General features: G+C 37.2%; 1 protein-coding gene and 2 long non-coding RNA genes across 4 annotated transcripts in view; all 3 read right to left on the bottom strand.

Moving 5' to 3' along the window:
• Positions 1-874: 874 nt before the first annotated feature.
• Positions 875-17,728, bottom strand: part of LOC117153017 (neural cell adhesion molecule 2-like) — a gene marked incomplete at its 3' end in the record, with an annotated part of 33,085 nt that continues 16,231 nt past the window's right edge. The window contains exon 6 of the mRNA XM_033326562.1: positions 875-1,080. Within this exon, the coding sequence (XP_033182453.1) occupies positions 875-1,080 (206 nt within the window). The remainder of the gene's footprint in view (positions 1,081-17,728) is intronic.
• LOC113157425 lies at positions 3,437-8,319 on the bottom strand. Of its 2 annotated transcripts, none has more exons than XR_003298469.2 (3): positions 8,240-8,319; positions 5,259-5,334; positions 3,437-3,741 (listed from the first exon to the last, which is right to left on the bottom strand). It is a non-coding gene; the product is annotated as an uncharacterized LOC113157425 (long non-coding RNA). The 2 variants fall into 2 exon arrangements; XR_004463422.1 differs by lacking the exon at positions 3,437-3,741 and adding an exon at positions 4,044-4,136.
• Positions 6,938-7,835, bottom strand: LOC117153023. Its single transcript, XR_004463423.1, has 3 exons — positions 7,784-7,835; positions 7,527-7,668; positions 6,938-7,185 (listed from the first exon to the last, which is right to left on the bottom strand). It is a non-coding gene; the product is annotated as an uncharacterized LOC117153023 (long non-coding RNA).

The following is a 17,728-nucleotide window of genomic DNA, read 5'->3' as shown; positions in this document are numbered from 1 at the left end:
TCTGTTCCTCCTACCTTCTGTAGTGAGTATTTTGTTTTCTTATCATTTATTATTCCCTCATAGATAGTGAGCGTTTATCGTTGTTCTGTGTTCTCCTACCTTTTTCTAGTGAGCGCTTTTTGTTTTGCTTTACTAGTTTTTCCTCCTGCCTTCAGCACCGAGTGTTTTCTGTTGCTTGTTTCCTCTGTCTGTCTGCTCTTTATTTGTATTTGTTTTGCATTTTGCTTTGATTACTGTTAAGAAATCTCATTCAACACTGCCTATCCTGTTGGCTCCTGCTCTTAAATCCCTGAGTGTGTATTGGGTTCTTACAAATATCCTCAAAAACAGAGTAGACAGGAACATGAAATGTGTTTTTTGGAGAATGTAGTAGTGTTTGTCATCTTCCCTTCACTTATTCCCTCACTCCTGTGTCTGACTGTAGCAGACGTACTGATCAGTGAAATAGTTTCTACTCTTGTGTTTCTGCCCCTACACATGTAGTTTCCACTGCTGGACTCAGAAACACTGAGAGTCCAGTAATTAACATGTGTCTGATGTGAAGTTGACTGAGGTGTTTTCCATTCATAATCCCACTCAGTGTCTCCACCTCCCTGGATCTCACATCTGACAGTGATCTTACATTTAAATTTATATTTAGTCATTTGGCAGATGCTTTTATCCAAAACCACGTACAAGTGAGGTGCACGTCAAAAGATCTAATCAAAATATCTGATCTTCTCTCCACTAAAGATCTGAGACCAGTTTTGTGTCACAGAGACTCCACAATAGTAATAACAGATAAATACATTTTCTAAATGTAATAATCAAACTCACCAGTTATCTCAACAGTGACCTCATCACTGTAATCAGTGTAGTAAACTGGTTTTCCTCTTCTTCCTATGCACCTGTAGATTCCTCCTTGTGAGACTCTGATATCTCTGTTTTCTTTACCATCAACCTGAGCTTCATTAGAGTTTGAGGTTCGTCTGAACCAGTCATATTTCCAACCATCAGAGTCGTCCACAGAGCAGCTCAGGTTCACTCTGCCTCCTACTGGTATGATTGTTGGACCTGCTGTCAGTTTGATGTTGGGTTTATCTGTTGATAGAAAATCACAAAACATGTAAATTATTCAGATAGAAATTATTTACAATTACCCGTAACATGAAATAACAAATATGTTGTTATGTTAAGTCTGTGTATTTTTTGAAGTCCAGTCAGTTTTATTCATGGAACCAAATATAACTAGGTATAATTTTTCAATGAGTATCTATCTTCTTATATATTCTTTACATATTTCTCTTGTACAAATTTACACAATGAATTCAAACATGCTGTATGAATCAGATTGTAAATACAATAAAGGTGATAAATCAGTGATGACTCACCTAAAACAGTTAAAGAGGTGATGTTACTGGTTGTAGTATCATTTGAGCTTTTGTGGTGACCAGAGCACTGGTATTGACCACTGGAGACTGTAGAAAGAGTTTCTATTGTGTAACTTGAATTGTACGGAACAAACTCTCGACCGTCCTTGTTGATTTTATATTCCCAGTCAGTGTCTTTTCCTTCCTTCATGTCACACATGAAGGTCACAGACTCTCCAGTAAAAAAACTGGACCAGTTGGGCTCAAGGGTCAAAACAGCATCTAAAACATTAAACAATTAACAAAATAAAGAATTATTTGTATATTCTCATTTAAGTACATTAGAACAGTGGTCCCCAACGCCTGGGTCAATTGATAGCCGGCCGCACAGAAAGAACACATAACTTACATTATTTCCGTTTTAGTTATTATCTGAGCTGAACAATGTTTTATTTTGGAAAATTACCAGATTCTCTCCTTCACATCTGTCTATGACTCACTCTTGATCCATGTCAACCTGCCTCGGTCACATTACCTACATCCCCCTTCTTAAAGGGGCTGCTCCTGTTAACCTAGGACTCCACTTCATCCTGCAGCACCTGGACCTCCCTGACACGTCAGGATCCTGTTTGTAGACTTCAGTTCAGCCTTCAACACGATCACCCCTGGAATACTCTACCATAAACTGACCCAGCTCACCGTACCTGCTTCTACGTGTCAGTGGATCAGGAGCTTCCTAACTGACAGGAGGCAGAAGGTGCGGCTGGGCAACATCACATCTGGCACCTGCACCATCAGCAGGGGTGTCCTCTCTCTCCACTGCTCTTCTCCCTGTACACTAATCACTGCACCAGGGAACCCGTCTGTGAACCCGTCTCATGAAGTATGCAGACGACATGACTGTTATTGGACTGATCCGGGACAGTGATGAGTCCTCATACAGGCAGGAGGTGGAGCAGCTGGTCCAGTGGTGCAGTCAGAACCAGCTGGAGCTCAACACGCTCAAGACTGTGGAGATGACGGTGGACTTTATGTTCTTCAGACTTTTCAAGTTCTGTACTGCCATCATCCAGTCTGTCCTCTGCACCTCCATCACTGTGTGGTTTGGTTCAGCCACCAAGCAGGACAGGCACAGACTGCAGCGGGTGATCCGGTCAGCAGAGAAGATCATTGGGACTGAGCTTCCTTCCATCCAACACCTGTACCGGTCCAGACTCAGAAAACAGGCTGTCAGTATCACTGCTGACCCCACACACCCTGCACACAAACTGTGCAAGCTCCTCCCCTCTGGCAGGCGCCACAGAGCTATAGCCACCAGAACCACCAGACACAGAGTCAGCTTCTTCCCCCAAACTGTGTCTGAGCTGAACTCTCCAACCCCATAAAACAAGGACTCAGTGCAATAACCCCATGTGACATAATGTGATGTATATTATGTAAATAATTGTAATTAAATATGTAAATAATTAATGTTTCATGCCACCAGAGTGCTCAAAAAGACGAAGTCAGAATACATCCAATTCTTTATTTGTCCTGTGCAACTTGGTCAATAAAAGCTGATTCTCATTGATTCTCTGATTCTCCAGCCGGTAACACATCATGCATTAACACTAAATTGAAACCCCCAAGCTGGCAAAATGAACAAAAAACAAACGTCTTTGGAAAGTTTCTTTGTGCAGGGTAAAAGAGCCAGTGAGGAAACAGAAGAAAAGCCTACGACTTCACAGAAAAAGAAAGCTGCATTTAACAGACAAACCAGGGGTCCTTCTGGAAATATGGATTTATTGCGACAGGTTGTTCCCACACACCAACCAGCTCTGCACAAACGTAGCGTCTAGCTCTCTAATGAGGCAATAAAGGCTTCAAAGCTGCTTCGCCACTTCATTTTGAGAGGCAAAAATCTCATTTTGATCGAAAAACCCTTCATATTTGTCACTTGATATCGTAGCTAAACTTCATGTCAGGAGAATCCGGCAGGACTCATTTTCCCATGGGGAAACGGGGCAGCAACACCTGTGTCACATGTGGGACCGGTGATATGAATCCCACTCCAGATTACCTGGACTTTATAGTTACAGGGGCTCACTTGTACCTCATGTAGCTCACTCATGTCATGTCTAGATCCTCTCAGGGTTCACTGTTTGTCTGAAAGCAGCTAATGTTGCTTCTGGACAAAGGCACCATCAGCTAACAGCTAATGGTAGTTTTACTGTGAAACTGGTCGTAGAGACGTGGTGAGTGACGTAGTAACAGAAACAGGATGAGAGCGGTGAGGAGTGAAGCTGTGGTTTGTTTTGGTTTGAAGGAGCCTGAAATTATATCATTGCAGCTTTAAAGAAGAAACTTGTGTATTTAACTTGAGCATCTCCACAGAGGAAAAGTGTGTTCAGCACTAAAATAAAGAGAAACAGCAAATTAACAGACACCACAGCAAACAATCAGGCTTCAATCAATAGAAACTGAGGATTGATAACATTCATGTATTAAATGTAATAAATCATTTGTTGCTCTAAACAACGTAAAATCATATCTGATGATTTAACACAGTCGTCCTCTAAAGATCCTTCCTACAAAACAACCAAGCTGATAACAAGTGTGCTCTGTTCAAAGTGAACAAACCTCTGATCCTCTGTTCTCCTCACTACAACATTTTCTCTCATTTGTTCCATCAATCAGTGATTTACTCACAGAAAAACTGCAGCACACAGAGAAAAGTGTGTCCCATCCTCACATCCAACACTGACTCTCTGTGTCTGAGTCTTCTTAGTGGAAAGAGAAAACTTTAAACTGCAGCATTTGAAGAAAAAACAGAGATTATATTTAATAAATAAAAAGAAGATTTTTTCTAACTTCTTGTTCTGAATATATCTGGTCTGTGTTTCCTTCCCTTTTACTAGACAGGGTTCGACCACATATTTACATGCTTCCCAAGTGCAAATAACCAAAAAAGACAAAGACAAAACCATTGAAAGTCATCTAACAAACATTCACTGTTTAATAATCATAATGTTGCTTATGTGTTAATTGTGTAATATAAATGTATCTGTGGGAGCATGTATATCCTGTAATGTCTAATGTTCTTGAAAAGGAATATGATGAATATGTGTTGTCAGAAATAAAAAAGGAGAAATGTCTGATGCAATAAGTTTGTTTTAAAATCAGCTTTTTGCATATGCGGCTGGTTAGTGTAGTGGTAACATCACTGTCTCCCATGTGTCAACTACCACCAGTAGGGGTCCTTAGGCAAGACCTACTCACGCTCGCACTGCCATTTTACCCTACTTGTAAGTCGCTTTGGATAAAAGCGTCTGCTAAATTACTAAATTTAAATGTAAATGCATATCCTTTCCTTCACAATAAAAGCCTGCCATCATTGTGTGTCATCTGCCTTTGACACCAAAACACTTATATCCCAAGATCTAGCAAATAAGAATAAGATCAAAAATACAAAATAAATAAAATAAACACTAGATGGCCTGAACATGCAAACTTCAGACAGAAAACTGAACTTCTTCGACCCATGGATTTGAACCCAGGTCCTTATTGCTGTGAGACAATGATGCTAAACACCACACCACCGTACTGTCCTATGTAAGTTAATTGATGTATAATATATGAATTGATCTATTTATAATCTTTAATTAATGAACACATTTTTGAAATAATATACTGTTTGTTGGTAAAGAATTCAGAAACACAATTTTTAATAAAACTAATAAAATTAGTAAATTTAAAATGTAGGTGACTGTAATTTAATGTACGTCATTATTGGATTTAACACAGTCACTCTGAATGAAACCAAACCAGCAACCAACATGATGTCAACATAACTATCATGTTAATTAAAGAAAACATGAAAACATTTTCCTCTTTAAAGACATATCATAAGAAAGTCACTGATGTACTCACAGAATAACAACAGGACACAGAACAAAGTGTTCTTCATCTTCACATCCAGCACTGACACTGTCACTCTGCTGCTCTGCTGCTGAGAAATAACAGAAAAAAGAGAAATAGCAAAGAGAGAAGTGACATCTCACATAAATATAACATCAGAATAAAGTATAGCCTGTCTGTTCTTCCTTCCTTTTTACACTAAACCCAGACAACGACCACGACTTTGACCACAGCACATTGCTGACACGTTTACACTTCCTGTCCACTGCACAAATGTGTTATATTGTCTCTAAATCAAAGTTTTGTAACTGCTACTTACAAATATCAACTTAATAACAGTCATACTGTTTCACCTGAACTTTCAAACTATATATATGAACATCACATAATCTTCCTACTTATGTGCAGTTTTAAAGTGGTTGTTAAACCAAAGTTGTTATTATGTAGAGAGAAAATGATTCAGAGAACAAAGGTAGAAAGTTCACAGTGTTCAAGACTCAGTGATACAAACACAGCACATTTACTCAGTGGATATTTAGTCAATGACTATTTTATTAAATCTATTTTCGCAAGTTTTAATCTGTGCAGTTCTCAGAAAGACACAAGAAGAACTAAATTTTCTGCTAAACTTTGTAGCATTACATAAAACATGGATCTTTGGAGTCGTGATGAATCATTCTCTTCCATCATTGTGTGTAATTTATGTGGCCTTCACAAAAATGATGCTCATGAAGCTACAGTGGTTTCAAAAATAAAAGCATAAAGAGGAAACCAAATTAAAGAAACAGCAATAAATAAACTGTAGCTGTATGTTTTTTTTACCGTAAAGCCAAGTAACATGTTTTACTTTTTTTCTAGTTCCTCTTTTAACATAGAAATCATGTTGAAAGAGAAAGTCATCATAATATTTATATCACAGCATAAATCGAGTCAAGTGTACACATACAGTAAATAGATAACATAGCATTTAACACAATGTTTAAATACATTTATTACTTAATGTGAAATATGAAACTGTGAAACATGTCATCTGGATTAAAATAGTCTATTTCCTCATTTTATTTTCAGTAAAGACATTGTAGGAAAAGGCTCATACTATTTTATAAGGACTAGCTTTGCTGGATAAGCAAAATCTGATCATGTCAATCTGAGTGTAGCTGAATCTGAGGTGTCCTCTGCTCATTTACGTCACTAAATATTCAAACTGGATAAAAGCATATGTTTAAAATCAAAGTGCAACATCATAGATTCTTAACTTGCCTCCTGGTTCTAGTTTGTGTACAAATATATGAATTGTAATTGTGATGCACTCAAAGTGTGTGATCACATTTGTGTTTGTTTTGGAATCACTACATAAAGAGATACAAAGTATTATCAACTTGAAAAGATGTATATATATATTTATATTTATTTATATTTAAAAAGGACTTTCCTCTATCTTCTCTATGTTGAATGCAATGTTCCAAAAATAAAAGAAACAACTAAAATCACACATCAGATGTTGTTGTTCGAGCTAAAAATGTTTGTTATGTTCTTTGTTTAATTAGTTCAGAACAAAAAGCAAAACAATGGTCAGGTCAGCAAACACATGGTGTCACTGTTTCTGCACATTCTGTTTTCTGCCATTTCTGTCTGTACTCATCTATGGTCTTTGTTTATATATACTGCCGGCTGAATAAATAACACTCACTCTCCAGCCTGCTTCAGATTGTGCTTTTGGGTCCACACTCCTATCTGTGATACATCAGGGCACAGTGAGCTCCTGGACAGCCTGTGGTGGAACTTGGTGAAATCAGATGCACTGATACATAAAGTCCCAAAGGTGCTCATTTGAATTTAGCTCAGGGAAACATGAGGGCCGGTCAGCGGCATCAGTGCCTTTGTCATCCAAGAAGAGCGTGCACACTCCAACCACGTGAGTCTAGACATTGTCCTGCACCTGTGTAAGGTCAGACAGTTGATCCAAAGATTTCATCCTGGTACCTCACAGCAGTCAGTGTACTACTGGATATGACATGGAGGACTGTATGATCCTACAAGAATATGTTTCTCCAGACCATCAAGATTCAAAATGCTAAATTTCTTTATGCCATTAATACAAAAACAGTCCAGACATATAGAAATCTTCTGCAACTCTCTCTTGAAGTCAAGTAAAAAGTCAATAGTCAAAGAAAAAACATCTAGTCTAAGAATAAAAAGTAATTAAACACTGTTCAAAAATAATAAAGATAAAAACAAAAATCTAATTACAAAGAAAATTGTGAATTTAAAATATTGCACCTAATTGTCCATGTGATGGAGGTAGTGAGTCACCATAGCAGTGAGCTCAGGGTAAGAGTCCAGAAAGTTGAAGACTGTGCTTTGTGCTGTGCAGTAATACAATCACTTCATCATAGGTTACAGTTGCAAACCTGACTGTTGCCTTAACAAGACACAAACAAGCAAGAAAGAAGCATAAGTCAGTCAAGGTCAGTGACTCAACACCAAACCTTTATAATATGATGATGTTACAACATGGTGTCTCAAGATCCTTTTACCTTCATCACATTTCCTGTCACATGTGAGCCTTGTCTCATCTGTGAAGCGAACAGGATGCCAATGGCAAACGAGTTAGTTTCTGACACTTAGGTAAGAAAGTCCAAATCCAAAGCAAATAGTCAGACTACTGTTCAGGAGAATAATTCACAGGATCAACTTGAAAAACCGACTGTGCAGGCTGAGGCAGAAGGTCGAAAGCCACAAACACAGACTTAATACTGCAGCTTTATCAGAGCTACTTGCTTGTACTCTATCTAACTTGTAAGTTGCCTTTGATAAATATCCAATAATTAACTGAAAATGTAGTTAGTTAAACAATAAAACATGTTCACATACAGACCAGACATAGCTTCATCAGATTAAACCGCAGGCTGTGTTAAAATTCAAATGTAAACTCAAATATTTACAAACCACATTACAGAATTTTAATACTTAATGTATGAACCTTGTCTTACCTGCAGCAGCAACAGTTCAAGAAGTGACATTAAACAAGGAACAAAGTTTTACACTGTTCCTTTGTTACATCAAACTGTGGCGTAGGACTAATGTCCTTCGATACTCAGGAAGTGGTACATAGTACAGGTGTTACTTCTTAGACAAAGCAGCAACAAATGAGAACTGACACAGGAACTGTTTAAATACACTTGAACCTTCACAGCATAAATCTAAAACACATGATGTCAGTTTTCATCATTAGAGTTACAAGTTGAAACGTGACCAGAATTTCCTGCTGTTGTAAAAAGACAACTTTATTTTGCAGCAGCTGGAATTAAGAATAAAACATAACAGACCTTTATTTGTGCAGGTGACAATAATTGTCAGTCTTACACACAAAGAGACAAACAATGACATTTTTACAAAATGGTTTTATGGAATTAAGTACTTTTACTCTTAACTCTGCCAGTCAAGGATCTTTTCAGGTTAAGTAAAATCACAGGAGCAGTTTCTGGTACACACACATTTATTATCAACATTACAGCAACAAATCCTAAACAATCCATGTAACAGAGAACAAAGACACAAAACTGAGAATAAAAATATAAACTGTGATCCTTCCCAACTCACTCTGTCTTAGTCCATACTCACCTGTTTCATCCTTCAGTTAGTTTTGTCACTGATTGTTACTAAACTATAATTGTGACACATGGTGGCAATGCGGCATTGAATAAGACTAATGACAGGAAAGAAAATACAGGACAGGATGAAGCAAAAACTAAACACAGGAAACTCATCAAACATGCTGTTAGCTTGTTTGTTGGTGTCATGATCTGAATTAAAAAAACATACTCATATACTTCTACTCTACACTATACTAGGAAATGTTGAGTTGAGTTGTGCTTAGCAAATGAAAATATATGAAATAAAAACTAATCAAAGAATCACATATTAATATAGTTATAGTGTACATAAAAAAAATCAGTTTGTGTAAATGCTGCCCCCTTGTGTTTGAACGTGAATGTTGTTTCATGTCCTCTCCACAACCTGCAGCTTTAGTCATAGACTTCTCCAGCTTCACCAGCTGTGATAAGGAACGGTACAGGAAGTCATTTCTGCAAACAGGTATCACTCTGTTCAGTGACTCTATTGTGACAGTAGAGAGCTCTGCTCAAACAATCCGTTTTATTATTATTTCACATTTATCGTCAATTATAAATGTAAAATGACAATAATTCTTTTTAGATGACTTCTACACAGTGTATTATTCTGTAATATTCTGTACTTTCTTCTAAGTGTGTATGTTTCAGTGTTTTTCTATGTAACAGGTACTGCAACACCAGAATTCCCCTCAGAGATTAATAAAGTATCTATCAATCAAATAAAAATCTGTCATTCACGATATCATGGTGCCAGACTAAAGGTCTCTGCTCTGTGTGTCATGTATCTACAGTCTAGATGAGCAGTAAACAGAAGCACAATCAAGGTCTAACAGCCAGAACTTTATATCAATTGAACAGATGTGGAACTTGAGAACTGAGAATATACAGTAATTTCATAAATGACAAAAACATATTTCATATTTCCTCTTTACTGTTAGGCAAACTGTCTACATACATGTATATCAGTGACTATATTAGAAACATAGTAAAACATCAAAATCCAATAAAACTAATTTAAACACAAAATGTAAATGAACATAAATGAGAGGTCTTACAGGGTGGTGAATTCAGATCATGTAAATCTTTCCTAATCTTTTTTTTTTTTTTTTTTGTTTACTATTTTTTTATGGGATTTTAACACATACAAACTTCCAAAATAAAAGCCAGTCGTATTTATAATAACCATATCCTTTCCCCCAGGACCCATTCCTATATAATAAAAAACAGAAAACAAAACCACAATAAACAAGTGTAAAAAAAAAACTATTAAAACCCCATACAGCATATGGCTTAGTCTCTGTGAAATCTGCTCTTTCACATAATCTGCTGTCAACCTGTACAGATACTGATGTTAGGATAACTTGGATGGACACAATAGTTTTCTAAATGTTAACTAAGTTAAACATTTTTATGTTGCTGTCCATGTATCCTTGTTTTGCTGAACTCCTCCTTATACATCTGTATGAAACAAAAAATGTCAATAATTATAACGTGTACTTAGACGTAAAGCAGTGGAGAAATATATAGACACGTTGCACAGATCACAGCTCACTCATTTGCATAACTGATTCTTCAGTGTGTCCTGAAAACTGAGGAGACTGACAACCAAAGTGTTGAGGTGGAAAAGAGACTAAGTTCATAGACAGCACTACACATTCTCCTTTAAATTTGTGTGCTTCATTTAAAACAATCATAGTAACATACTTTATTGATCACTTTGGGGAAATTGTTGTTTGGACAGCTGCAGTACACGATGTCACTTCTGTGGGGTTTTGGTGTCTTGTCCAAGGACACCTTGACATTGAGCCAGGAGTTTGTGGACAACTGCTCTACCAACAACAATGAAGTCACTGATGTTATCATTAATCTCAAAGTCAATTAGTGCTTCTTTGTAGTAATATTAATTGTTTCCATATTTTTAATAAGAGATTGGGGAGTATATATTTCATAATAAAAAATACTGCTGTCAAAATAAATATGACAAATATGGGTGAAGTAGTTTTTGCCAATTTGGAACTATGTACAATCCTTTTTATAACTCATTTTATGCATCATTAGTGAATACCCAGATTATTATGTATTTTTGTTTAATATCTCAGGTGGGTTTAGTCATTTAGTTTATGAAGGTGTTATAGAACCTATTAAATTATCCTTTATATAACTGCCTTATGTGCTATTGACCACATATTCACATATTCACATATTCATCTGCATCTGTGAAAGCAAAGTAGTGAATGGCCCCTGAAGCTGCTAGAGCCTATGTAAGTCTTCAGGCAAGAGGTAGGGTACACCCTGGAAATGTTGCCAGCCCATCACACGGCAGGCATACAGAGGCAGACAACCATTCACACTTCACACTTCATTCCATTCAATTTAGTGTCACGATTTAACCCTAAAATGCATGTCTTTGGATGTGAGAGAAGCCACGCAGACACCAGGAGAACATGCAAACTCCACATAAAAAGGCACCCAAGACCTACTTGCTGCTTGGCAACAGTGCCACTACACCACACCACAGTGCTGCCCTGGTGCTATATAAATAAACTAAATTGCTAATTTTCCAGGATAACAATTACTAAGTTAATATTTGTCTATAGATGCATAATATTTTACCTTATAAAAATATTTTAATTATTTCACACCACACAAACTGCACTGAAGGTTGTGGAATCCCTATGGACTGCAAAAGCTGCAGCTCAGTCTTCTGTCCTAATCTTACTTGATCTATCTGTAGCTTTTGACCTCTGACACTGTGAATCTCCAGATTCTCTTGTCTCTAAATTTGGGAAGACTGGTACAGCTATGACCTTGCTTGTCTGGATGAACCTTTAAGGTATCTTGGCAGGGGCAAGTTTTTAACTCTCACTGCCTGTCCCCTGGCAGGCCACAGGGTTCAGTTTTTGGTCCTCTACATTACTACTCTATACTACATCTGTAGGTCCCATTCTTTAATCACATGGCTCCTATCATTGCTATGTTGACGACACAGCTCTATCTGTCCTTTCCAAAAATCTCTGCTTGGATGAGAGAAAGGCATCTTCAACTAAACATCCAAGACAAAAGTTCTCATTTTGCCAGCCAGACCTCCAATACAACACAACATATCAGCATCAACACTGGGTCTTCAATGAATGTCAATGAATGTCCCCATTAAGTCTGCCAGAAACCTGGGGTGATCATTGATGATCAACTGAGCTTTACCAACCACAGCTCCTCTGTAACAAGCAGACTTGCCCTTCTTAACATTGGAAAGATCAGAGCCAAACTACAGCTGCCGGCATCAGATTCAAATCCCTGACCTATGCCTACAGAGTGGGCAGCTCAACAGCACCTGCCTATCTGGATTCCCTGGTCTACTAGTCTCTGTACTTTTGTTCATGAAGTCTTCTGCAAACAGTAGATTAAGATACCTTTACACCCAAAGTTGCTAGGTAGAGGGTGCTGCACGGGCACAAATGTGAAACAAGCGAAACCTAACAAGCACTGAAAAATTCTGCACTGTACCTTGTCATTATCACTGCAGTCTTCACTACCTGACCACTTTCTCACCTAGTTCTTGCTCTCTCTCTTTCTGCTGCTTCCATCCTGCTCTCTCTTCTTCTCTTTGGACTGTTAACCAAAAGATAAGAAATTTTATTCTGATGAAAACTATATTAATACATAGTTATTTTGAACTTACTCTCACATGAACCAGTCAAAAAATACTGATTCTCCATCTACTGAAATCCCTGCCATCCAAAACTGCATATGGGCACATTGTACACATATGACTCTCTGGTGCATGTTAGACGTGCACTCATTTATTTAAAAAATCCTGATTTGTGTAAACCGGTCCTTGAATTCTGTGGTTAAAATTTGGGCTTGACAAAACTTCTTGAGTTTCAGGGACCCAGTCCCAAACAGAACCTACAACAACCTTACAGAAAACAGCCTGCCACTGTTTTTTAGTAACTCTACAGTAGCAGTAGAGTACATAGAACAGGCAGTGCTTACTTGTTGGATGTATTTATAAGTTGTTTTTTTTTATTCTCACCACCGAGCACTTATTATTATTATTATTTATTTATTTATTTATTTTTTTATTCTCACCACCGAGCACTTCCACAACGTACAAGGGAGAAGACAACGAGAAGACGAAACACCATTGTCATTCCTTATGTGACGGCACTGAGCCACATGTTGTTTTTACTTTAAATGTAATTAGAACAGTAATAACCAAGTAGCTGTAGAGACAGTGTTTGTACCTGTTGCCTCGTCTGTATTCACATTACTGTAATCAGAGATCTCCTCTGTATCATCACATGTCCCTGTTAAGATGATCATAGTTTCAAACTCAGTACTAAACATATTATTATTATACATCATTACATGTTTAATATTTTTTGTACTTACTCATCTTGTCAGAACCTTCACCTTCTATCAAAACTGTGGTATTAGAGTATTTATTAGATGGTTTACTTGGAATAATGTCACATTCAGTTATAATCATATAATTGATGACAGCTCTACATTAAGATTATACTTTACCATCTCCAGTGTTTCCAGAGCCTTTGATGGATTCATAGACACAAACATCACCTGCATTTAAGTTAAAATCAAAAGAAATTCAAACTAGTTACTTTCAAAACTTATCTTATAAAAACAAAGTGTTAGACAGATGTGAAGATGAGTCTGACCGTGGAGAAGAGAGGAGTAAACTTGAGTTTCATTCTGGTTGACAGTTTGATGTGTAGCAGAGCCTTCATCAGTGTTCAGTGACTGAATGAGCCTAAAAAACAGAGGAAATACTGTAAACTGAATAAAGAACATGTAAATTATTATGTTTAAGATAAGAGAGAGTTGAACCAACCTGTTAAAACAGGGATCTGTAAAAACAAAACTATAATTATTACTTTGTTTGGTGTTGATCTAATTGTCTTAGAATTTATCTGTGATTTTCAGTAAATCATCAATAAGAAAAGACCTCACCGTTCATCTTTCTGCAGAAACACAGCAGCAGCAGCTGCAGGAAAACAGTCAGTAAAATTCCACCAACCAGCCCAGAGACAAACGGGACAGTAAATGAGGATCTCTCAGGACGGTACCCTGATATAAATTACAATTACAGCATATAGTTAAACAGAGTCAACAACATGCTATTACAAAAATATATATTTACAATATGTACCAACACTGCTTTTGTGAAAAACTATCAAACACTAAAAGAAAATAAACATGAAGAGGATTAAAGACATGCACAGGATTCTGGATGACAGCTGAGTTATGGTTCTGACCTAAAGACCTAATTTATGGGTGAAATTGTGATTTGTTCCATCTTTAAAACATGTTATCGTATCTTAAGCACATTAACAGGACTACGTGTTTACACGACATAAGGTAACTGTCACCTTGACCTTTGCCCACTAAAATCTAAATTGTTTATCAGGGAGTCCAAGTAGGTAGTTGTGCTAAATTTGAAGAAATTCCTTCCAAGTGTGAGATGCAAGAACAAGAGGAGAAGTCGAACGGTGATGGTGTGATCTTGACCTATGACCTTTGATCCCAAAAGTTGTATGTGTTTATCACTAATTCCAAGTTGACAGTTGTGCCAAGTTTGAAGAAATTCCACAAGAATTGGGAAACGGGTGGGCAGGCAACGCGAAAACATACAGTTTCTGGCGCGCAGGTATAAAAAGTGATCAGTGACAGACGAGCATTGAGGAACATGGTCAGCTGACAAACTGGAGTTGGTCACATTCTTCTCAGTGTCCTCTATACAGCACGTATATTATATATAATTTGTTGTGATTGTAAAATGGGAGGTTAAACAATGTTTAAAAAGTTACTGAAACATACGTTCTACAGTGATGTTGACAGCATTGCTGAAGTCTCCTGATCCAGACTCACACCAGTACACTGCAGAACTGTTCAGTCCACTAATGTTACATGTTGATCCAGTCATCGTCCCCCAGTCAGAACAGAGGGACAGGTAACTGTCCTCAGGAAACCTCCTCACTCTCCACTCAGTAGAGTTTCCTTCACAGCTCAGAGACACAGAGTCAGAGGTGAAGTGTTGAACTCTGTCAGGACTCACAGTGAGAGACGCTGATGGAGGAAAATCTGAAACACAATGTGTAAAACAAAGGTCAAAGCAGGATAAAAATTTAATTAAAAAATGTGTTTTAATAAGGCATGTCACAAACCAGAAATTCTGAATTTACAGTAGGTAATGACTTAAGATTTTCTTTTTGACAGCAACCATAAACCAAAACAAACTGACCTCCAGACCAGACAAACGTTGGTTTGCTGTGTTCAGTGTAAAACACTGGTTCTCCTCTTCCAGCTCTACACACATATCCTGCTGTGTGTGTCTGTCCATGAACCATGTAAGAATCCTCTTCAGTGCCACTGTCACTACCAGGTAGCAGCTCATATCTGTAGAGTCTGTCTGACAGTTTGGGAACAGTCTTATACCAGTAGAACCTCCATCCTGCAGATGGATGTTCAACCTCACACTTCAGAGTTACTGAGGCTCCAGGACTCAGCCAGGATGGAGACACACTGAGGACAGACTGGGGTTTATCTGTTGGAAACAGGTTTTCTCAGTATCAACACGTTATGTCTACTGTGAAACATTAAATTCAATTTATCTAAACTTGAATAATCTTGTAATAGGTATTAGAAACTTTAAGATGGTCTAAATATGGAAAATCTAAATGTTTATTAACAAAACTGAAACATTTGTTCTTGTTGACTTTGTACCTCACTTGTAACTTGTCACTTTAGATTAAATCATCTTCCAAATAAATGAGTGTAAATCTCTATGAATTATTAACATTTTCAGTTTGAATGACATATAACTTGACTTACTGTTGTTCACTGGCAGTTTGATGAAATCACTCCACTCTGTTGTTTTATATTGAGCATTTTTCTTTCTGCCTTTACACCTGTAGTTTCCACTGTGGGATGAAGAAGCAGAACTAATCCTGAATTCATTTTGATTTGAAGGTTTGATGGAGCTGGTTGTTTTCCATTCATAATCCCACTCAGTGTCTCCACCTCCCTGAATCTCACATCTGACAGTGATCATCTCTCCACTGAAGATCTGAGACCAGTCAGGTTGTAGAGTCACAGAGACAGAAGTGGAAACTGAGAGACACAAATAGAAATATTAATTTATTAACTGAATTAACTTGATTGGTGTAAAATGTCCTGACAGATGTGTTGAAATATTAGAAACACAGGAACTAAACTCACCAGTCATCCCAACTGTGACCTCATCACTGTAATCAGTGTAGTAAACTGGTTTTCCTCTTCTTCCTCTGCACCTGTAGATTCCTCCTTGTGAGACTCTGATATCTCTGTTTTCTTCACCAACAACATGAGCTTCTTTAGAGTTTGAGGTTCGTCTGAACCAGTCATATTTCCAACCATCAGAGTCGTCCACAGAGCAGCTCAGTGTCACTCTGCCTCCTACTGGTATGATTGTTGGACCTGCTGTCAGTTTGACTTTGGGTTCATCTGTTTCAATTAAAAAAAAAACAAATCATAAAATATATAAATTTGAACCTTCAGGTCCAGTCAGTTCTATTTTTTTAACTAAATCCCACAGTTTACTATTTTTCTTTAAGGGGTTTTACAATCTGTAAAACATAGAACAACCTCTGTGTTTTTCTATTTTCTCGTCACTCTGAATTCTTTACTTTTCTACAGTCTTGCATTTATTTCTTTAGTTTTGCTATATTTCATAGGAGGTAGCAAATTATTATATGAATCTGTTGATTTAGAGGTTGGTTCTTTTTCTCTTTTTTTATAAAAGTATTTCCTCAGATATTCTCCTCAGTATCTGACACTGTACACTAAAGCACATACATCATGGTACAGTCATGTTGAAGTACAGTGTCTGAGTTTTTGAACAGCTAACACCGTGTATTCTGAGAGAAAAGTAAAAAACTAAAATACAGTGGTTCACACTTAACTTGTACATATTCACACCTAGTTCAAATATATGAACAGAGTTTCAAAATAAAAGCTGCTGGTCATGATGATAAAACATTGATTACTCACCTGATACAGTTAAAGAGATGATGTTACTGTTTTTTATATGATTTGAGCTCCTGTGGAAACCAGAGCACTTGTATTGACCATTGTTTAACGTAAACAGAGTTTTTATTGTGTAATGTGAATTGTGCTGAACAATTTCTCCACCATCTTTATTCCATCTGTATTCCCAGTCAGTGTCGTTTCCTTCCTTCATGTCACATATGAAGGTCACAGACTCTCCAGTAAAAAAACTGGACCAGTTGGGATCAAGGGTCAAAACAGCATCTAAAACCAACAGAAACAAACAAGACTAAATGATTATCAATATAAAGAATTTGTTTTTAAAACTATCAGGGTTTAGGTTTTTGGACCCAATTAAAATGCCAGACAAGTGGAAAATAGGGTAATTTAAAAAGGGGGAAAACAAAATATAAAACTATTCACTTAGAACAAAGCAAGAAAACATAGAATAGGTAATTAACAATAAGGTAATTAACAAAACTAGACACCAAAAACACTGTGTAAAACCGTAAAAGCAACATGAACTGAACATCACTGCTCAGATGCAGTCAAAAACACAGTCTTATACGAGGAAAAGTCAAAACATGGTCAGAAAACACACACAAAGAAGAAACTAGACTGAGTTAAAAACAGCATGACTGACTGGAGAATGAACTGAAACAAACGACAAGACAATCAGGCAGATGAATAGAAACTGAGGGAGGTTTAAATAGCAGAGAGTCAAAACAGGTGGAGCTGATCAGGTGAATAACAGCAGGAGAGAACAGGTGCAAAGCATGAGGGGTGATTAAGTAAAGCTGAAGA

Source organism: Anabas testudineus, chromosome 18 (assembly GCF_900324465.2).
Source record: "Anabas testudineus chromosome 18, fAnaTes1.2, whole genome shotgun sequence".
Lineage (NCBI taxonomy): Eukaryota > Metazoa > Chordata > Actinopteri > Anabantiformes > Anabantidae > Anabas > Anabas testudineus.
Note: the sequence above shows the minus strand (reverse complement) of the source record. Positions and strands in the feature narration are given on the sequence as shown.